The following is a 23,047-nucleotide window of genomic DNA, read 5'->3' on the forward strand; positions in this document are numbered from 1 at the left end:
ATCCACTCAAGTCCCAGGTTGTCAGTCTGGCCCTCAGGCCTCCTCTCACCCACATACAAACGCACACACTGGTGACAGATTTGGAGAGTGGACACAACATGGGCAGGCCACAATGGTGCCAACAGCAAGGGGAGAGAAAGGAGAGGACAGAAAACAAGTGGTGAGAGAGAGGAGGAAGCAAGAAAGCTGGGGAAAGAGTGAATGAAAATGGAGGGAGAGAGGAACAGTTTCTAAGCATACAGTTCCTGGCCTCATACATAAAAAACAACAACAACAAATAAACAAACAAACGTGATGCAATACCCATTTATCCCCATCCCAAAACCAATTCACATTTTCTACAAGTACAAAAGCACATGTCATGTTTTGCCTAATCTCAGACGGCACTACCTGCTTGAGGAAGAAACAAGCCTCAACTTAAAAAGATACAAGTAAAGACTATGAGCTCCAGTTGTGTTGTGTTTAATTCCCTCAGCCCAAAAAGAAATGTAGCTAAATATCCAGCCTAGAGAGACACATGCAGAGAGAGAGACACACACGCAGAGAGAGAGAGAGACATGCAGAAAGAGAGAGAGAGAGAGAGACATGCAGAGAGAGAGAGAGACACGCAGAGAGAGAGAGAGAGAGAGAGAGAACTGCGCAGAGAGAAAGAGAGACACACACACACACACAGAGAGAGAGAGAGAGAGAGACACACAGAGAGAGAGAAAGACACACACGCAGAGAGAAAGAGACACACGGAGAGAGAGACATGCAGAGAGAGAGAGAGAGACACGCAGAGAGAGAGAGAGAGAAAGAGACACACGCAGAGGGAGAGACACACACGCAGAGAGAGAGAGACACACGCAGAGAGAGAGAGAGACACGCAGAGAGAGAGAGACAGAGAGAGAGAGAGACACACGCAGAGAGAGAGAGACACACGCAGAGAGAGAGAGAGACACGCGCAGCGAGAGAGACACGCAGAGAGAGACACGCGCAGCGAGAGAGAAAGACACGCAGAGAGAGAGAGAGACACACGCAGAGAGAGAGACAGAGAGACATACGCAGAGAGAGAGAGACACACGGCAGTGTAGCCTAGTGGTTAGAGCGTTGGACTAGTAACCGAAAGGTTGCAAGTTCAAATCCCCGAGCTGACAAGGTACAAAATCTGTCGTTCTGCCCCTGAACAGGCAGTTAACCCACTGTTCCTAGGCCGTCATTGAAAATAAGAATTTGTTCTTAACTGGCTTGCCTAGTAAAATAAAGGTAAAAAAAATTAAAAATAAATAAATAAAACAAAAACGCAGAGAGAGAGAGACTATTTGGCCCTAAACAGAGAGAACACAGTGGCAGAATACCTGACCACTGTGACTGACCCAAACATAAGGAAAGCTTTGACTATGTACAGACTCAGAGAGCATAGCCTTGCTATTGAGAAAGGCCGCCGTAGGCATCCATGGCTCTCAAGAGAAGATAGGTTATTCATTGCCCACAAAATGAGGTGGAAACTGAGCTGCACTTCCTAACCTCCTGCCCAATGTATGACCATATTAGAGAGACATATTTCCCTCAGATTATACAGATCCACAAAGAATTCAAAAACAAATCCAATTTTGATAAACTCCCATATCTACTGGGTGAAATTCCACAGTGTGCCATCACAGCAGCAAGATTTGTGACCTGTTGCCACGAGAAAAGGGCAACCAGTGAAGAACACACACCATTGTAAATACAACCCATATTTATGCTTATTTATTTTATCTTGTGTCCTTTACCATTTGTACATTGTTAAAACACTGTATATATATATATATATATATATATATATATATATATATATATATATATATGACATTTGTAATGTCTTTATTGTTTTGAAACTTCTGTATGTGTAATGTTTACTGTTAATTTTTATTGTTTATTTCACTTTATATATTCACTTTATATATTATCTACCTCACTTGCTTTGGCAATGTTAACACATGTTTCCCATGCCAATAAAGCCCTTGAATTGAATTGAATTGAATTGAGAGAGACACACGCAGAGAGAGTGAGAGAGAGAGAGAGAGAGAGAGAGAGAGAGACACACAGAGAGAGAGAGAGAGACGCAGAGAGAGAGGGAGAGAGAGAGAGAGAGAGACAGGCAGAGAGAGAGACACACACATGCAGAGAGAGAGAGAGAGACACAGGCAGAGAGAGAGAGACACAGGCAGAGGGAGAGAGAGACACAGGCAGAGAGAGAGAGAGACACAGGCAGAGGGAAAGAGAGAGAGACAGAGACAGGCAGAGAGAGAGAGAGAGACACAGGCAGAGAGAGAGAGAGACACACAGGCAGAGAGAGAGAGAGACACACAGGCAGAGAGAGAGAGAGAGAGAGACACACACAGGCAGAGAGAGAGAGAGAGAGACACGCAGGCAGAGAGAGAGAGGCAGAGAGAGAGAGAGAGAGACACGCAGGCAGAGAGAGAGGAGAGAGAGAGGCAGAGAGACACGCAGGCAGAGAGAGAGAGAGAGAGACACGCAGGCAGAGAGAGAGAGAGAGAGAGAGAGAGAGAGAGACACGCAGGCAGAGAGAGAGAGAGAGACACGCAGGCAGAGAGAGACACGCAGGCAGAGAGAGAGAGAGACACACAGGCAGAGAGAGAGAGACAGGCAGCAGAGAGAGAGAGAGAGACACGCAGAGAGTGAGAGAGACAGAGGGAGAGAGAGAGAGACACGGAGACAGAGAGAGAGACACACAGAGAGAGGGAGAGAGAGAGACACACACGCAGAGAGAGAGACACACGCAGAGAGAGAGAGAGGAAAATCTATAGATTTGCTATTTTCTATTTCATTAGGATCCCCATTAGCTGTTTCAAAAGCAGCAGCTACACTTCCTAGATAGACAACAGCTCAAGGACAGAACTACATCAATTCAAAAATAAATAAAAAAGGCACACATAGCCTACATATCAATACCAATACATACACACAAACTGTCTAGGTCAAATTGGGGAGAGTCGTTGTGTCGTGAGGTGTTGCTTTATCCATTTTTTGAAAACCAGGTTTGCTGTTCATCTGAGCAATATGAGATGGAACGGAGTTCCATGAAATAATGGCTCTATATAATACTGTATGCTTTCTTCAATTTGATCTGGATTTGGGGACTGTGAAAAGACCCCTGGTGGCATGTCTGGTGGGGTAAGTGTGTGTGTCAGAGCTGTGTGTATGTTGACTATGCAAACTATTTGGGATTTTCAACACATTAATGTTTCTTATAAAAAGAAGAAGAAAGAAAGAGAGAGAGAGAGAGCGAGCGAGACAGAGAGAGAGAGAGATTAGGCAAAGCGAGACAGAGAGAGAGAGACAGAGCTAAGTCAATAAGATGGATTTGAGAGACAGAGAGAGTGAGACAAAATACAGAGGAGAGATGAAAGAGGAAGGAAGAGAACAGACACAAAGATCTCACAGAGAAATTAGGCAAATCCCCTCATAACCCTAGAGCTCCATGGGAATCAACAGAACAGAGGTCCATGTAAACAGGAAACAGCTCTCAGCTAAGTCAATAAGATGGTTCTATTTCCCAGATCTTTGACTTCATCAAATCTACTGAAGATTACATTCAAAATAAAGAGGAAAATGGTTACATTCAACCTGCAGGAAGGAAGCAAACAGACACAAACAGCAGAGGAGAAGCAAAGGTTACATTCAACCTGCAGAGGAGGGGAGCAGAAGGTTACATTCAACCTGCAGGATGGGATCATGTTCCCAGATCTTTGGACTTCATCAAATCTACTGAAGATTACATTCAACCTGCAGAGGAGAGGAGCAGAAGGTTACATTCAACCTGCAGAGGAGAGGAGCAGAAGGTTACATTCAACCTGCAGAGGAGAGGAGCAGAAGATTACATTCAACCTGCAGAGGAGAGGAGCAGAAGGTTACATTCAACCTGCAGAGGAGAGGAGCAGAAGATTACATTCAACCTGCGGGGTAGAGGAGCAGAAGGTTACATTCAACCTGCAGAGGAATAAAACAAAAAGGAAGAGAAGAGGAAAGGAAATGAAGGAAGAAAAGATGAAAGGAAGGAAAAGGAAGGAAGAGAAAAGAGAGAACAGGTCAGAAAACTGAGAAAGAAACAGGAAGGTGAATATCCTTCTCACTGATTCACCCGACATTATGGATCTGTACCTGTCAGATAACACATTTCCCTCTGGCCTATTCAGAAGAACAGGGAGCCAAACTAGACCACATACAACTGGTAGATGAGCATTTAATAGGTAGAATGAGCGTTTAGAACGACCTTGGCCCAAAGAATGTGGAGGGAAAACCTAAAAGGCAGGACTGATAGAATGTAATACCGAATACAATTTCCTCCAAGTCACCCTAGTGGTGTAGTGCTACTGTTTAGGTCATAATATCTCAAATGAATTTTGTACCGACAGAATATTATTATAGAATATGCATAAAAAGCATCTTCCAATTGCAACATTTGGCCTAAGCCCACACAATGTCTCATAAAAATGTTATATTTGTAGTACCTTCAAAACACCAAATTAGGCATATTTCATTTCAAAATAGGCCATCACTGTCAATCGTGAATGATAATTCCTTAGGTTGTAGTGGTGAATTGTCCAAACTGCATCTGCATGAAAATCATTGATGTCAATCAGTTTCATGGGAAAATGCATTTAGATCTTCTGGTATGACTGTTTGGGGAGTGAATTAGAGCAGACGTTAAACTATTAGCTTTTCTTGTTTTATATCCTGCCTAGTGGCACGCATCACTTAACATGGTCCACACTCACCAACACAGTCGTGAAGAGGGCACGGCAGCACCTCTTCCCCCTCAAGAGGCTGAAAAGATTTGTCATGGGCCCTCAGATCCTCAAAAAGTTCTACAGCTGCACCATCGAGAGCAACTTGACAAGCTGCCTCACCACTTGACCGCAAAGCGATACAAAGGGTGGTGCAAACAGCCCAGTACATCACTGGGGCCGAGCTCCCTGCCATCCAGGACCTCTATTATCAGGCGGTCTCAGAGGAACGCTCGAAAAATTGGCAAAGACCCCAACTCCCAAGCAATTGAATGTCAACTCTGCTACTATCCTCCGACAAACGGTACCGGAGCATCAGCTCTATTACCACTGACTATCTTGCACTGACTCTACACACACACTAGACTTTATTAACAGACCATATATACACACACACACACACACACACACACACACACAAACCGACACAACACAAACACACATATACAGTTGAAGTCGGAAGTCTACATACACCTTAGCCAAATAAACTGAGTTTAAATGTTTCACAATTCCTGACATTTAATCCTAGTAAAAACTCCCTGTTTTAGGTCAGTTAGGATCACCACTTTATTTCAAGAATATGAAATGTCAGAATAATAGTAGAGAGAATGATTTATTTCAGCTTTTATTTCTTTCATCACATTCCCAGTGGGTCAGAAGTTTACATACACTAAATTAGTATTTGGTAGCATTGCCTTTAAATTGTTTAACTTGGGTCAAACGTTTCGGGTAACCTTCCAAAGCTTCCCACAATAAGTTGGGTGAATTTTGGCCCATTCCTCCTGACAGAGCTGGTGTAACGGAGTCAGGTTTGTAGGCCTGAGATGTTGCTTTAATATGTCCACGTAATTTTCCTACCTCATGATGCCATCTATTTTGTGAAGTGCACCAGTCCCTCCTGCAGCAAAGCACCCCCACAACATGATGCTGCCAACCCGTGCTTCACGGTTGGGATGGTGTTCTTCGGCTTGCAAGCCTCCCCCTTTATCCTCCAAACATAACAATGGTCATTATGGCCAAAAAGTTTATTTTTGTTTCATCAGACCAGAGGATATTTCTCCAAAAAATACAATCTTTGTCCGCATGTGCAGTTGCAAACCGTAGTGTGGCTTTTTTATGGCGGTTTTGAGGTAGTGACGACTTCCTTGCTGAGCAGCCTTTCAGGTTATGTCGATATAGGACTCGTTTTACTGTGGATATAGATACTTTTGTACCTGTTCCCTCCAGCATCTTCACAAGGTCCTTTGCTGTTGTTCTGGGACTGATTTGCACTTTTCGCAGCAAAGTACATTAATCTCTAGGAGACCGAACGCGTCTCCTTCCTGAGCAGTATGACGGCTGTGTGGTCCCATGGTGTTTATACTTGCGTACTATTGTTTGTACAGATGAACGTGGTACCTTCAGGCGTTTGGAAATTGCTCCCAAGGATGAACCAGACTTGTGGAGGTCTACAATTTATTTTCTGAGGTCTTGGCTGATTTCTTTTGATTTTGCCACGATGTCAAGCAAAGAGGCACTTGAATGTAGGCCTTGAAATACATCCACAGGTACACTCCCAATTGACTCAAATTATGTCAATTAGCCTCTCAGAAGCTTCTAAAGCAATGACATTATTTTCTGGAATTTTCCAAGCTGTTTAAAGGCACAGTCAACTTAGTGTATGTAAACTTCTGACCCACTGGAATTGTGATACAGTGAAATGTAAGTGAAATAATCTGTCCATAATCAATTGTTGGAAAAATGACTTGTGTCATGCACAAAGTAGATGTCCTAAGCAACTTGCCAAAACTATAATTTGTTAACAAGAAATTTGTGGAGGGGTCGAAAAACGGGTTTTAATGACTTCAACCTAAGTGTATGTAAACTTCCGATTTCAACTGTATACACACACATTTACACTCATTATTTGCTGATGCTGCTGTTCTTTATTTTACTCTGGCTTCTTGTAAATATCTAACTCAATTACCTCATACCCTTGCACATTGATATGGTACTGGTACTCCCTGTATATACTGGTACTCCCTGTATATACTGGTACTCCCTGTATATACTGGTACTCCCTGTATATACTGGTACTCCCTGTATATACTGGTACTCCCTGTATATACTGGTACTCCCTGTATATACTGGTACTCCCTGTATATACTGGTACTCCCTGTATATAGCTCCAAGTTTTGCGTATTTTATTTTATTCCTCGTGTTAGTTAGTATTTTATATTATTATTTTCTAAACTCTGCATCTTTGGAAAGGTTCATAAACAAGCATTTCACTGTAAAGTCTACACCAGTTGTGTTCGGCGAATGTGATAAATAACATTTGATTTGATGCGCTGTTGAGTTTTGACCGCATGAGAAAGAAATGCCACTATTCAGCTTCATCTAACCATCCCAAAAACATCTCCATCGAAATGAGGCGTTTTGGCATAAGAGTAACATTATAGGCCTGTTATATTCAGTTCTGTTATCCTCATCTTGCGGGACATTGATCCAGCTCATGTATTCTCAAATTGAAAAAGCTCCGGCAGGACTAGGTTCCGTTTGTCCATCTTGAGACACTTTGCTAATATACACTTCCTCAAAATAGTCCGTATTAATCTAAATATGTCATGGATTTTTACATTTCTGCAGAGATCTTAGTTGCGCAATTTTACATCTAACTAATTTCTCAAAATGTGCATGAAAATGAGTAGTCTATCATTGAATGACAACAAACACTTCATTTAAGGATCCCTACTGTTAACCAATGACTAACGAAGGGGTGTAGATATCGGCTCCGAACTTCGGCTTGCCTCAAAAAAAAAGTATGTGTGCGCACATACAGCTGAAAAAACCCTTGCCGAAGACCAAAATGAACAATAACGTCATAATATGTCCTCATAACATATGCACAAACTGTTACGGATGGGAAGCATGCGGGCGCCTTTACACTGATCAAATGAGGCAGGAATTTATTTGGTGTCAGTTAGTGAAAATGCTGTGTAGATTTTTCCCTCCAGATTTCTATTGAGTCACTTTGACGTGGAAATGAGGCCAAAACTAGAAGCTGTCAGCTAAACCTTTTTCATTCTAATGCTATTTTACAAAATTTGCATCTGCTTCTCTCTTTCTATTCAAATATAGTACAGTCCTAAGCCAATATCCCCATCCCTTTTCCCACAGAAGGTAGCTTGCTAAATTGCCCAAATTAGAATTTGACATTCTGACACTGTTTGCAACATAGGCTTTTTAAATCACATGCATTACTGTGGTAGACATTGATGTACTCAAATCTTTGTTAAAAACACATTGAATCAAATAAATACAAAGCACACTGCTTGCAGGAAATAGCAGGAAACTCCGATGTGAACATATCGATAAGAAGACTTAGTATTTAACTGGATATAAGAAAATGCTTTTTAATTGCTCATGGATCTCTTGGAGGAAATGGATGAAGAGTGTTCCTACAGATAGGAGGAGGGCACTCAGAACCCACCATGCCCTGGGCCCAGAACCAATCTAATCATGGGCAGAGGAAGCCCTCCTAACGGGAGACTAAAGGAGCTTATCCCTCCTCCAACCATGCCCCTTCAAGCTCCCTTTATAAAGAGTCATCTCTTCCCTTTGGGTCTGGGAAATAGTTTTGTAATACTACCTACAACAATGAAGAGTGGGTAGGAGCAATGCAAGGATCAACAATGTGGGATGTAAGTGGAAGACTGACTGTGAAAAACAGTTTATAGTGACAAACTGAGATCAAGGAGGATGGGCCACCTTCTTCACAGGGTGCATTGCATGTTAGCGGCCTGTTGACCAAAAAGGGGGGGACAGTAGTAAACTAAACAGGGGACGATCAGAGAGACAGATGCCCCAGTCGGAATGGTTCCAGGAACAGCTATTCCCCTTTAACTCTCAACCAAAGAGACAATTGGGAGTGAATCAATCTGCTGCCCAGACCAGCCCCACTCAAACATCCACACACTTAATTAGAGCCCAGGCTGAGTCATCATAACCATCGTCTCTGTCACTCCCACTACCATCATGTTTAAATAGCATACTATGGTATCACTTAGCATCACTGAGGCCTGTGTGGCCAATCGGTGTGACCAGGTTACAAGATTAGCCTATCGTGGGCCTGCATCCATGATTCTGCAACAGCTGTCCTCCAATAAGGCGTCATGGTACAGTGGCCGGACTAATCCAATAAGAACTGTATTGGTATGTGGATGAATTCAATAAAGACTGACGGATGGCTACCATACACTCAATCCCTTCCCCAGCTCCACGCCACAGACACGGGCAGGCTGGTGCGGCAGCGCCAACGTTACATTACCCATGAGTCTTCATTTCTCACACGGGAAAGGTAATTGGAGGCCTGACAGCCACAGTGAACGGATAGCTAGCTGGCTAGCTAGTGGTTATGGTGGAGTGTTCTTTATTAAACGCTAGAGGGCAGAGCAAGGGGAGAGAGATCAGTAGATGATGACTGTTGATAGATGTCCCTGCACAAAGTAAGACGTTCATTTTAAAAAGTCACCTTCGATTTGAAAGATTTTGTATTGTCAGGGTTATATAGTAAGCTTGAATGAAACACATCGAACACTTGACATAACAGATCATTTAACCTAGGTGGTTTCCTTCCCTTTAGGTCCTTTACATGAGACCAACCCCTCTTTCCCAGTGTCGTGGTCTGTCTTAGTCTACAGTGTCGTAGTCTACAGTGTCGTAGTCTACAGTGTCGTAGTCTACAGTGTCGTGGTCTACAGTGTAGTGGTCTACAGTGTCGTGGTCTACAGTGTCGTGGTCTACAGTGTCGTGGTCTACAGTGTCGTGGTCTACAGTGTCGTGGTCTACAGTGTCGTGGTCTACAGTGTCGTGGTCTACAGTGTCGTGGTCTACAGTGTCGTGGTCTACAGTGTCGTGGTCTACAGTGTCGTGGTCTACAGTGTCGTGGTCTACAGTGTCGTGGTCTACAGTGTCGTCGTGTAGGCTGTTAAAATGATCAGAGAAAGTGCACTTCCGAATTAAATATTTTGCATATTTGCTAAATGTTAATTGTATAGGCCTTCTGAATGGAGTCATTCAGGGGATTACATTCCCTTTAGGACCTTTACCTTAGACCACACCCCTCCTTCACAATGTTGTAGCCTAGCGAGAGAGAGAGAGAAAATAACTGACCACTGTGACTGACCCAAAATGAAGGAAAGCTTTGCAGAGCATAGCCTTGCTATTGAGAGACGCAGCCATAGGCAGACCTGGCTCTCAAGAGAAGACAGGCTATGTGCACACTGCCCAAAAAATGAGTTGGAAACTGAGCTGCACTTCCTAACCTCCTGTCAAATTTATGACCATATTAGAGACACATATTCCCATCAGATGACACAGACCCACAAAGGATTCGAAAACAATAGGGTGAAATACTATTGGGTGAAATACCACTGTCTGCAGTCACAGCAGCAAGATTTGTGACCTGTTGCCACAAGAAAAGGGCAACCAGTGAAGAACAAACACCATTGTAAATACAATGCATATTTATGTTTATTTATTTATCCCTTTGTACTTTATCTATTTGCACATCGTTATAACACTGTATATAGCCATAATATTCCTTCGATACTTTGTGAGTGTAATGTTTACTGTTCATTTTTGATTGCCAATGAAAGTGAAATAGATAATAAACAATGTAAACATATGTTCCCATGCCAACAAAGTCTTTTGAATTGAATTGATTTGAACTGAGACAGAGAGAGCGAGAAAGAGAGAGAGAGATTAGTCAGAGGCGTGAGAGAGAGAAAGAAGTGAGAGAGAGGAGTGAGGGAGGGAGGGAGGGTGTGAGACAGAGACAGACACAGAGAATCAGTGACAGACAATCAGAGTGACAGACAGAGAGACAGGCAGAGACACAGAGAGACACAGAGACAGAGACAGACAGAAAGACAGACAGAGGTAGAATGTTCATCATACCGTGACTGTGGTAGGCCCTTCTTGCTGAGGTCCATCCTCACCCTCTCCCCCACATGTCTGTAGATCTCCACCAGGCAGCCCATAGCTCCGTCTCTCACCTAAGGACACCAGGGGGAGGTTCAAAGTTCATCTAGAACATGCCCTAACAGGACTACAATAGAATATGAAAATGTCTTTATCTACAGACAGAATGCAACTCCCATTCACTCACAGATATGTATACGCCAACACTAACATGATTTGTTTAGCAGATCTTGAAACAGTCGCTGAACAGAATCATTACCCTGCATCCCCCAAAAGATAGCACTGTTCTGTTCTATGGCTGCCACTAGGGGGCTTCATGTCCCTGTAGAAATGCCTATGTGTCCATCTGTGCTAGAGGCCCTCTCCCTCCCTGACCAGCAGTGTAATAAACTGATTCATGACACAGCAAACGCACCTGACTGGTGGGATCTCCTAGTAGATTACATATGTGAGGGACTATTTTACTGAGGGTTAAGCCTTGGGCTCCGTACCTGGAAGAACAAAGAGGGAGAGAGAGAGAAAGCAATGACATCATAGGTAAGCATCAGCATCACTGCAAATAGACTCCTGACAATAAAGACCTTACCATAATAACATTTTAAAATTCCCTATGATACACATGAGAGAATATTGACACATTTTAAATCAAACCTAGGCTCATCCATGCTCTCGGCAGTCAGCTACAATTCCATTGCTATCAGAGTATTAGAAAGGAGAAATCTAAAAATGTATATTGAATCTTACCTTGTGTATGACAAAGGAATGATGGAAAAACATGAGCAATGATAAAAGAGATCAGCCCAGAGCTCTAATGACAATCTGTTGTATAGTAAGAACAGACAGATTGATAGATGGGTGATTGAGAGGCCAGGCAGTCTTACATGTTGAGCGTTGAGATGAGACAAAGGCACACTCCCTCTCTGGTCCTGTTGTTCTTGTGTTTGAAGCCTCCCAGCATTCTGTCCCAAACGTACTGGGGAGGAGAGGACAGGATATTTGTACCAGGTCAATCAAATAGCTTTTGTCACGGATCAGGTCATATCAATTAACATACAATCGAGTCAGGAATCAAAACCTACCTGGGATTCAGGAATGAATCAACAGGGAACTGGGAAGGAATTGTGGGATTGACTCAAGACCTTTGTCAATAACTTGTCTATGAGCGGCAGGGTAGCCTAGTGGTTAGAGCGTTGGACTAGTAACCGGAAGGTTGCGAGTTGTGTGTGAGCTGACAAGGTACAAATCTGTGTTCTGCCCCTGAACAGGCAGTTAACCCACTGTTCCCAGGCCGTCATTGAAAATAAGAATTTGTTCTTAACTAACTTGCCTGGTTGATCTTCAAAGGATTTAAAATTTGGAAAAAATATGAGGACAGTTGGAGACCACAGGAAGGGATGGACACACTGGGGAGATGTGGATGGACACACAGGGTGGTGGGATGGACACACAGGTGAGAGGGATGGACACACAGGTGTGGGATGGACACACACGTAGAGGGTGGCAGCCTGCTCCATGATCTTCAGCAGCAGGATTTGATGGTCTCTGACTTGGGAGAGGGATGGACACCAGGCCAGAGGGATGGATCAGACTGGGCAGTAGGGATGGACACACAGGGGAGAGGGATGGACACACAGGCGAGAGGGATGGACACACAGGCGAGAGGGATGGACACACAGGGGAGAGGGATGGACACACAGGGGAGAGGGATGGACACACAGGGGAGAGGGATGGACACACAGGGGAGAGGGATGGACACACAGGGGAGAGGGATGGACACACAGGCGAGAGGGATGGACACACAGGGGAGAGGGATGGACACACAGGGGAGAGGGATGGACACAGGGGAGAGAAGAGAAGACAGGTTAGCATTGCTATCTAAAGATGTGGACGATGAGTTAAAATCCAATGGAGCTCAAACGTTTAGTCAAGCCAGGGATACAAGCGTTTTTTAGTCAGGCATTTTGTCTAGAAATCTAAAACAATCTTTTATTTGAACTCCTTTAACCATGAAGAAAGTGATATTTTTTTTAAGATAATAAAATGACACAATCTCACCTGTTCCCACATGGTTCCTAAATCGGTCCTGTAACCTTGTCACTAGGACAGATAAAAGGTCTATTCCAAGTAAAGCCACCTGGAACACACAAAAGGAGAACATTTTGAATAAACCAAAATACAAAGTGACAACATATGAAATAAAAGTACATCGAAATAAATAAAAAAACATCTTAAATGATCTCTCTTTAACAACATTAAACAATCTAACAATAAACAATTCCTTCTGATTCAGTCCAGTATGCAAATTAGTTTCACAAAGGGTTGAGGGTAAACTGAAATATAATCACTCTATCTGCTGAAAAAAGGACCATGTATGATGCTGCCACTGAAACGTGTAATAGTGACTTATTACAACTTTTGTACAGTGCTGCCATAGAAAACTCATTTGAAAAAGTTACCAGTCACCATGGGAAAAGTTGCCAGTCACCATGGGAAAAGTTGCCAGTCACCATGGGAAAAGTTGCCAGTCACCATGGGAAAAGTTGCCCGTCACCATGGGAAAAGTTGCCCGTCACCATGGGAAAAGTTGCCCGTCACCATGGGAAAAGTTGCCAGTCACCATGGGAAAAGTTGCCCGTCACCATGGGAAAGGTTGCCCGTCACCATGGGAAAAGTTGCCCGTCACCATGGGAAAGTTGCCAGTCACCATGGGAAAAGTTGCCCGTCACCATGGGAAAAGGTTGCCCGTCACCATGGGAAAAGTTGCCCGTCACCATGGGAAAGGTTGCCCGTCACCATGGGAAAAGTTGCCCGTCACCATGGGAAAAGTTGCCCGTCACCATGGGAAAAGTTGCCCGTCACCATGGGAAAAGTTGCCCGTCACCATGGGAAAAGTTGCCAGTCACCATGGGAAAAGTTGCCCGTCACCATGGGAAAAGTTGCCCGTCACCATGGGAAAAGTTGCCAGTCACCATGGGAAAAGTTGCCCGTCACCATGGGAAAAGTTGCCCGTCACCATGGGAAAAGTTGCCAGTCACCATGGGAAAAGTTGCCAGTCACCATGGGAAAAGTTGCCAGTCACCATGGGAAAAGTTGCCAGTCACCATGGGAAAAGTTGCCAGTCACCATGGGAAAAGTTGCCAGTCACCATGGGAAAAGTTGCCAGTCACCATGGGAAAAACCATGGCTGATGTCAGGTAAAAGCACTGTGCCCCCAAATAGTTAGCTGTCCTTGTCATGGGGTGAGAGAGCTGCTCAACGAACATCTAGTGAGAGTAGCCCTGCTAACACAATAACAACACATAGGCATCAACTGAGCTTGTGCCGGCCATGGTGAAACTTTCAATCTTGTAAATAAAATACAACTCTGCGCAATGAACCCTGCAGCATTGATGAACACTGCCATCTACTGGTGAGTGTGATAGAAGTGTAGGAAGTAACAGTGTTGCATAGTCCAGGCAGCCAGCAACAGACACAACCTATGTTATCCAATTTCACAGCTTCCGTATCATATGCTGCACAATTAACAGCTCTCCTTTCCTCCGTTCAGGCTGGAGACTGGTTCAGGTTTACTAGAACACTACCAGCAGCAGTCTGCCCTGGGGGCGTAATCCTGATCCTTTGTTCTCATATGCAGATGAAAGGGAATTACAGTAATTCAACTGATGACCAGCCTAAAACAAAAGGTCTGGAGAACTAAAACTGGATGTCCAGAGGAGAGGACAACATTACAAAGAGCCCCAAATTGCAGCTCTGAATTCAACTACATTCAAGTCTCTTCTCTGAGGGAAATGTAGATTATCTCTATGGGTCACAAACTACTCATCTTAGAATCTGCTTACCCCATTTAGAACCCTAAACCTAACCCCTAAGCCTAAAAAGCCTGGGAAATGTTTTACTTACTTTTACTGTCCTTTCAGGGATTTCCAGGAACCACTAGTATAGTAATACAAGCCCACAAAAGACACACACTTGGTCATCATGGGGCTGAGGAGGGTGGAGGATGGCTGCTGCAGTGCAACCTCCCCGCCTGCCTCCCCCCTCCCAGCCTGCCTCCCCCTCCCAGCCTGCCCCTCCCAGCCTGCCTCCCCCTCCCAGCCTGCCTCCCCCCTCCCAGCCTGCATATGAGAATGTGTGCCTGAGTGAGTGAGTAAGTGAGTGAGTGAGTGAGTGAGTGAGTGAGTGAGTGAGTGAGTGAGTGAGTGAGTGAGTGAGTGAGTGAGTGAGTGAGTGAGTGAGTGAGTGAGTGAGTGAGTGAGTGAGAGAGAGTGTGTGTGTATCCTCACTCTTCCTCTGCCTGGGCCTCTCCAGCCTGATCCATCCCCCGGCCAGTCAGTCTAGCCCAAGCTAGTCTCCACTCCCAGAGAGAAACAGACCTCTCCTACTCCCTACAGACAGACAGATGGCTATACTGCCTCCCCCTCCTGTCTCACCCCCAGGCCCTCCCTTCCCACAGCACCCCCCATCTCCCCCTGGCTCAGGGCTGATAAACATAGTAGGGATTTCTCCCTTCATCTGGGCTGCTCTACACTTCATTTCAACATGGCCTTCTCTTATATCGCTCCTCTCACTGACTTTAACTAGGGGTATGTTGACGTTCTGAGACAAGCTAGCAGACTGGCTGGGACTGTTGTTCTACTTTCCCTGCATTCAGGTTCATTTGTTCACCTTGGCTGACTAGTGAGGAGCCGAGTATGGATGTCCACCCGGAGATAGAGGCTACAGGACACTGAGGCTGGTGGCCATCCTGTCTGATGACACGCTGGTAAAATAATCTCACCTCAGTCCCTGTTGGACCCTTGTCCCCATTAAACCTGCAGCTCTGCATCTCTCTCTCTACAGTAATTTAGCCATTCGTAGCATACAGTGGCATCATTGCCATCAGCTGGCTGAGTGGACGAACAACTCCTAAAATTCTATGACAAGCAGAACCTACAGTCCTACACACAGTAGATCTCTATATGACATGGATAAACAAGGAAGGGGACATTAGATGATCCCATGCCTATCCTCCTGGCATTAAGACATGTCACACAAAGCAAAAGGCCCCAGCCAGTAGTGCTAGCTTGGTATGGCCAGCTAGATGTGTTCTCCAATACTACAGGATGGGTGGTTACCTCTCGTCCCACAATCCATTATAATGGACACTTAATGACATCTCATTCACTTAAACGTGTCTGCTACTCATCGCTGTGTCATGAGTCATGGAAAATAAGGATTCTCCCTCTGCTCTCATCTGATGTGGCTGGACCAGGCTTAGATTGAATCATGGCAAAGCCCAGTCGCTTTGAGACTTTTATTTTATTTCCTGACACTATACACACACACACACACACACACACACACACACACACACACACACACACACACACACACACACACACACCTCCCTCCCTTGTCTGTTGAAACAGTAGAAGGACATATTAGATCAGACAGGCATGGGTGTTTTGCAGATTCATTCGCACGCGCACAGACACACACACTATGGGCTCTCCCTCCCTCACTGCAGTCATTTTCTATGAGTCAGGGGAACAGCTGGGCTGAGCGGTGGCTGGAGGAGAAGAGACAGCCAGCCAGTTAGCCAGCCTGTGCCGTCTGGACAGACAGAGCCCAGAGGCAGAGCTATACAGTAGTTACCTAACACCCTGTCATTGGTCTGGATTCCTGACCCTAGTTCCCTCCCTTAAACTACAACATCAACAGTTTACAAGCTGAGATGGGAGTCAGAGCAGAGGTTTGACTGGACTGATACTAAACTATGGCTGCACGAAATGTGCAAAAAATCTAATTGTTACAGATTGCGATATGACTTATAGATCAAAACACTTGGGTGAACTGTTGGAATCATAGAAATACCATGATTTATATTAAGAAGCAAAGTGGAAAGGATAATTGTTCTTGTTTGGAACAATGTGTTGACATCACTTGACCTAACAAAACAGCATGCAAACTTAGATCGAATCAACAGCGAGGAGGAGGAACTGTGCAGGTTGAGTGACAGGGGGTGAGATGACAAACAGAGTAAACTATTCAAATGTATGCTGCACATGGCTGAGTGGAGTTTCAAAATATTGAGATATGGCTATAGGCCATCTCTTGCAATACAGATATTGCACATCAATTTTGCGATTTCGATGTGAATTGGATGAATTGTGCAGTCCTATCATCGACCAGTGCTTGGGGACAGCACGGTACTGAGTGATGCCGATAATATTATACTTCAGCAGCTCTGTATGTTGTTCCTGGAAGCCCAGGACAGTGACTCAGCGATAGACTAGTCAGCAGGCAATACTCAGGAGCCTGAAGGGGAATTGGCCTAGCTGTTCTAAAGCGGAGTCGAGGAAAAACTTGTAAACATGCATATACGAAACGCGCACACACACACACACACACACACACACACACACCAGTGTTTCCAGTACACTTCACACAGACAATGCACCATTTCTGCCTCTCTATTCAAGCTTGGATTGAAAACAATAAAATAAGAGTCTGCTCTTCCAGCTAAACTCAGCAAAAAAAAGAAAGACAGTCTCTCACTGTCAACAGCATTTGTTTTCAGCCAAATTAACATGTGTAAATATTTGTATGAACATAACAAGATTCAACAACTGAGACATAAACTGAACAAGTTCCACAAACATGTGACTAACAGAAATTGAATAATGTGTCCCTGAACAAAGGGGGGTCAAAATCAAAAGTAACAGTCAGTATCTGGTGTGGCCACCAGCTGCATTAAGTACTGCAGTGCAGCTCCTCCTCATAGACTGCACCAGATTTGCCAGTTCTGCACCTGCAAGTTCTCTGACATTTCTGGGGGGAATGGCCCTAGCCCTCACCCTCCGATCCAACAGGTCCCAGACGTGCTCAATGAGATTGAGATCCGGGCTCTTTGCTGGCCATGGCAGAACACTGACATTCCTGTCTTGCAGGAAATCATGCACAGAACGAGCAGTATGGTTGGTGGCATTGTCATGCTGGCGGGTCAAAAGCTGCCGCTTTCAAGGTGCGGGACTCTAACCAAGAAGCTTATAAGAAGTCCTACTATGCCTGTTTTGTAGAATTTGGCAGTACGTCCAACCGGATGATTTGGACCGAATTCATTTATTTTAAATTTACTGTAACTCAGTAAAATCTTTGAAATTGTTGCATGTTGTGTTACTTTTTTGTTCAGTATTAAAGAAACAGTAATTTTTCCTACCTTGGTCTACATACTTTGATCTGGTTTCCTTCAAATATCATCCAGTTTCATGAAAAACATCATTTTGACTGTTCATGACCTTTAACTTCTTATGGCTGGGGGCAGTATTGAGTAGCTTGGATGAATAAGGTGCCCAGAGGTGCCCAGAGTAAACTGCCTGCTCCTCAGTCCCAGTTGCTAATATATGCACATTATTAGTATATTTTGATAGAAACCACTCTGACGTTTATAAAACTGTTTGAATGATGTCTGTGAGTATAACAGAGCTTATATGGCAGGCAAACACCTGAGAAAAAAATCCAACCAGGAAGTGGGAAATCTGAGGTTGGTCGATTTTCAACTCAGCCCCTACTGAAGATAAAGTGGGATATTGGTCATCTTGCACTTCCTAAGACTTCCACTAGATGTCAATCGTCTTTAGAAACTTGTTTGAGGCTTCTTCTGTAAAGGGGGGCTGAATGCTCCCGTTCCATTTGCTTTTCTGAAGACAAAGGTTGGAATATTATTGAAGTTTTATGTTAAAAACATCCTAAAGATTGATTCTATACAACTCATTTCAATTCAAATTTATTTATATAGCCCTTCGTACATCAGCCAATATCTCAAAGTGCTGTACAGAAACCCAGCCTAAAACCCCAAACAGCAAGCAATATACATCGTTTGACATGTTTCTACGGACTGTAACGGAACTTTTTGACATTTTGGCTGCAACTAGTTAGCGCGTTTGGTAAACAAATTAAAACTCACGAAGCTCGTTAACAAAAGTAGCTATTTGGACATAAATGATGGACATAATCAAACAAATCAAACATTTATTGTGGAACTAGGATTCCTGGGAGTGCATTCTGATGAAGATCATCAAAGGTAAGTGAATATCTATAATGTTATTTCTGACTTCTGTTGACTGCACAATATGGCAGATATCCTTTTGGCTTGTTGGGTCTCTGAGCGCCGTACTAAGATTATTGCATGGTTTGCTTTTTCCGTAAAGCTTTTTTGAAATCTGACACAGCGGTTGCATTGAGGAGAAGTGGATCTATATTTCCATGTATAACACTTGAATTTTCATCAACATTTATAATGAGTATTTCTGTAAATTGATGTGGCTCTGCAAAATCACAGGATGTTTTTGGAACTACTGAACATAACGCGCCCAATGTATACTGAGATTTTTTATATAAATATGAACTTTATCGAACAAAACATACATGTATTGTGTAACATGAAGTCCTATGAGTGTCATCTGACGAAGATCTTCAAAAGGTTAGTGATTACTTCTATCTCTATTTCTGATTTTTGTGACTCTACTCTTTGGCTGGAAAAATGCTGTGTTTTTCTGTGACTTGGCTCTGACCTAACATAATCGTTTGTGGTGCTTTCGCTGCAAAGCCTATTTGAAATCGGACAATGTGGTGGGATTAACAACAAGATAACCTTTAAAATGGTATAAGATACTTGTATGTTTGAGGAATTCTTATTATGAGATTTCTGTTATTTTGAATTTGGCGCCCTGCACTTTCACTGGCTGTTGTCATATCGATCCCGTTATTGGAATCTCAGCCCTAAGAAGTTTTAAAAGGCAAATGTATTTTATAAAAAATAATAACAATAATCAGTAATTATAAAATAGTTTGACAACCCTGTTTGTAAGATTTTAAATTATATTAATCTAAACCGTTTATCTTTTCCAGTGATGAACACATGGATGCCTCATGGTATGGTATGGAAAAATGGGGCAACTTTGAGCATCTTTATCTCTTGAATGTTTTGGCATTCATGTCCCAAAAGCCACAATTTTTTTTGCTGTCAAAAATAGAATTTGATTGAATTGAACTGGATTTACCACTATAGCCTCTCCCCTGAAACTGACACACCATCACCATCACCAGGCGGGGCAGGTCAGGGCAGGGTTGGCTCGACTGTGGCTGAGGACGGACTGTGGCTGACCGCTGTCCACACACATTCCCCTCACACACACTCAGGCTAGAGGAAGCACAGCTCCAGCCACGGGACAGACCTGTCTGACAGGATAGAAAAATGCATCAGTTTGCAACATGATGACTAATGTTCTGCTGGAAGTGAAGGCATCAAACATGGCCTACAAACAAACAGTCAGCAGCTGATTCAGAATGTCTGACACTACATGACAGAAACCTGGGAGCTACAGCCTGATCCAACTGCCGCTTCTCTGGGAGGATATAACTTTACTAGTTGTACAGGACAAATTGGGCTTCCTCACTGAAATAGGACAGGACAAAAAGTTTTTTTTTGTGGTTTAAAAAACAAATGGTATACTTTTATGGTTGAAAAGGGATATCCAAAGTTTAAAAACTGTAAAGTCCATACATTTAAAAGGGTAAAAAATCAAATTAAAAAGTAGTGGGAAGTCTTGAGGTCATTGCTCTCCCCCCTTGCTAGCCCTGAAAGCAATGAACTTTATAACCAAACAAGAAGAGAACAGGGGATATCTTTGGTCAACCTTTCACAAACACCATCCATGTTATTGAACAAAGACATCTCTTTTCTGGAGAAAATAACTGTTGGAGCCTAACCGTTGTTTGGGTCTTGCTGATATCATGTGGTTGGTAGGGACCCTAAAATACCCAAAATGCCCCGTGCTTGTAAGAAACCATTTCACTTGTCTGAGGGCAGTGGGGATAGGTGGTAACGGGGAGAATTTGGGGCACTTTCACCCCAGCTCTGAAGGCTGATAATACACAGCCACTGACCTCGGACATTAAAAAGGTCACTCATAAAAAGGATCAGGGTGGGAATTCCAACCGCTGACAGGACAAATCAGATGTGTAGGCCTAATCAGCGTGCACATTGCTGTGCTATAGAAGATGTTGGAGCCGGGACCTGCTTGTTGGGTTAAGACAGGTGTCAAAGCTCTTCAATGACCACCTATTTAGTGTGTATTGTTGATAAAGGGAGCTTGGGTGTTTATTGTTTTATGTCTGTGCATGTAGCACCAGCTCATTTAATGAGACGATTGAAAAACATGCTAGCTAGCAGCTACACACACACATACTGTCATGTAACTTCAAACCATGAATTTGCACTTCGATGATAAATCCAGTGCCCATAGCACACAGCCTGTCCTCTCAGGTCCAGCTATGCATAATGCATACGGTAGTACTCATTTCAGAGAATGTATTCCATCTAGGAGAGAGAAAACTCATTATTACAAAAACAGCTGAATTAGCTCTTCACTTGATTGGAGATGGGTGTTCGGTGCTCTGCTCTGCCTACCACATCTGAAAATACTAAGTCAGCCTAACCACCATCCTGAGGCGATATGGGACAAGGTTCCTATCAGTTCTCAGTGTTCTAAATGTGAACACTACTGCAGAGGAGAGCAGAGAGACCATGGCTGTGCATTCTCAATGTAAAAGGTGTCACTCAGAATGATATGATTACAGAGCTTGGGTCAGGGAGCAGATAGACCATGGCTGTGCATTCTCAATGTAAAAGGTGTCACTCAGAATGATATGATTACAGAGCTTGGGTCTGGGAGCAGATAGACCATGGCTGTGCATTCTCAATGTAAAAGGTGTCACTCAGAATGATATGATTACAGAGCTTGGGTCAGGGAGCAGATAGACCATGGCTGTGCATTCTCAATGTAAAAGGTGCCACTCAGAATGATATGATTACAGAGCTTGGGTCAGGGAGCAGATAGACCATGGCTGTGCATTCTCAATGTAAAAGGTGTCACTCAGAATGATATGATTACAGAGCTTGGGTCAGGGAGCAGATAGACCATGGCTGTGCATTCTCAATGTAAAAGGTGTCACTCAGAATGATATGATTACAGAGCTTGGGTCAGGGAGCAGATAGACCATGGCTGTGCATTCTCAATGTAAAAGGTGTCACTCAGAATGATATGATTACAGAGCTTGGGTCAGGGAGCAGATAGACCATGGCTGTGCATTCTCAATGTAAAAGGTGTCACTCAGAATGATATGATTACAGAGCTTGGGTCTGGGAGCAGATAGACCATGGCTATGCATTCTCAATGTAAAAGGTGTCACTCAGAATGATATGATTACAGAGCTTGGGTCAGGGAGCAGATAGACCATGGCTGTGCATTCTCAATGTAAAAGGTGTCACTCAGAATGATATGATTACAGAGCTTGGGTCTGGGAGCAGATAGACCATGGCTGTGCATTCTCAATGTAAAAGGTGTCACTCAGAATGATATGATTACAGAGCTTGGGTCTGGGAGCAGATAGACCATGGCTGTGCATTCTCAATGTAAAAGGTGTCACTCAGAATTATATGATTACAGAGCTTGGGTCAGGGAGCAGATAGACCATGGCTGTGCATTCTCAATGTAAAAGGTGTCACTCAGAATGATATGATTACAGAGCTTGGGTCTGGGAGCAGATAGACCATGGCTATGCATTCTCAATGTAAAAGGTGTCACTCAGAATGATATGATTACAGAGCTTGGGTCAGGGAGCAGATAGACCATGGCTGTGCATTCTCAATGTAAAAGGTGTCACTCAGAATGATATGATTACAGAGCTTGGGTCAGGGAGCAGATAGACCATGGCTATGCATTCTCAATGTAAAAGGTGTCACTCAGAATGATATGATTACAGAGCTTGGGTCTGGGAGCAGATAGACCATGGCTATGCATTCTCAATGTAAAAGGTGTCACTCAGAATGATATGATTACAGAGCTTGGGTCAGGGAGCAGATAGACCATGGCTATGCATTCTCAATGTAAAAGGTGTCACTCAGAATGATATGATTACAGAGCTTGGGTCTGGGAGCAGATAGACCATGGCTGTGCATTCTCAATGTAAAAGGTGTCACTCAGAATGATATGATTACAGAGCTTGGGTCAGGGAGCAGATAGACCATTGCTGTGCATTCTCAATGTAAAAGGTGTCACTCAGAATGATATGATTACAGAGCTTGGGTCTGGGAGCAGATAGACCATGGCTATGCATTCTCAATGTAAAAGGTGTCACTCAGAATGATATGATTACAGAGCTTGGGTCTGGGAGCAGATAGACCATGGCTGTGCATTCTCAATGTAAAAGGTGTCACTCAGAATGATATGATTACAGAGCTTGGGTCTGGGAGCAGATAGACCATGGCT

General features: G+C 43.7%; 2 protein-coding genes and 1 non-coding gene across 3 annotated transcripts in view; 1 reads left to right on the forward strand and 2 right to left on the reverse strand.

Moving 5' to 3' along the window:
- Positions 1-3,607: 3,607 nt before the first annotated feature.
- On the reverse strand, positions 3,608-11,709 carry LOC135546852 (CLIP-associating protein 1-like). Its single transcript, XM_064975423.1, has 5 exons — positions 11,618-11,709; positions 11,152-11,227; positions 10,713-10,810; positions 3,665-3,771; positions 3,608-3,612 (listed from the first exon to the last, which is right to left on the reverse strand). Exons 1-5 carry the CDS (start codon positions 11,692-11,694, stop codon positions 3,608-3,610), a joined length of 363 nt encoding a protein of 120 aa, XP_064831495.1. The 5' UTR covers positions 11,695-11,709.
- Positions 11,710-11,797: 88 nt separating this feature from the next.
- Positions 11,798-23,047, reverse strand: part of LOC135546853 (CLIP-associating protein 1-B-like) — a 40,975-nt gene continuing 29,725 nt past the window's right edge. The window contains exons 3-5 of the mRNA XM_064975425.1: positions 12,792-12,870; positions 12,227-12,282; positions 11,798-11,815 (exon numbers count right to left, since the gene is read on the reverse strand). Of these exons, the coding sequence (XP_064831497.1) occupies positions 11,798-11,815; positions 12,227-12,282; positions 12,792-12,870 (153 nt within the window). The remainder of the gene's footprint in view (positions 11,816-12,226; positions 12,283-12,791; positions 12,871-23,047) is intronic.
- Positions 13,959-14,082, forward strand: LOC135547791 (U4atac minor spliceosomal RNA). Its single transcript, XR_010456740.1, has one exon. It is a non-coding gene; the product is annotated as a U4atac minor spliceosomal RNA (small nuclear RNA).

This window comes from Oncorhynchus masou, chromosome 10 (genome assembly GCF_036934945.1).
Source record: "Oncorhynchus masou masou isolate Uvic2021 chromosome 10, UVic_Omas_1.1, whole genome shotgun sequence".
Taxonomy (NCBI): Eukaryota; Metazoa; Chordata; class Actinopteri; order Salmoniformes; family Salmonidae; genus Oncorhynchus; species Oncorhynchus masou.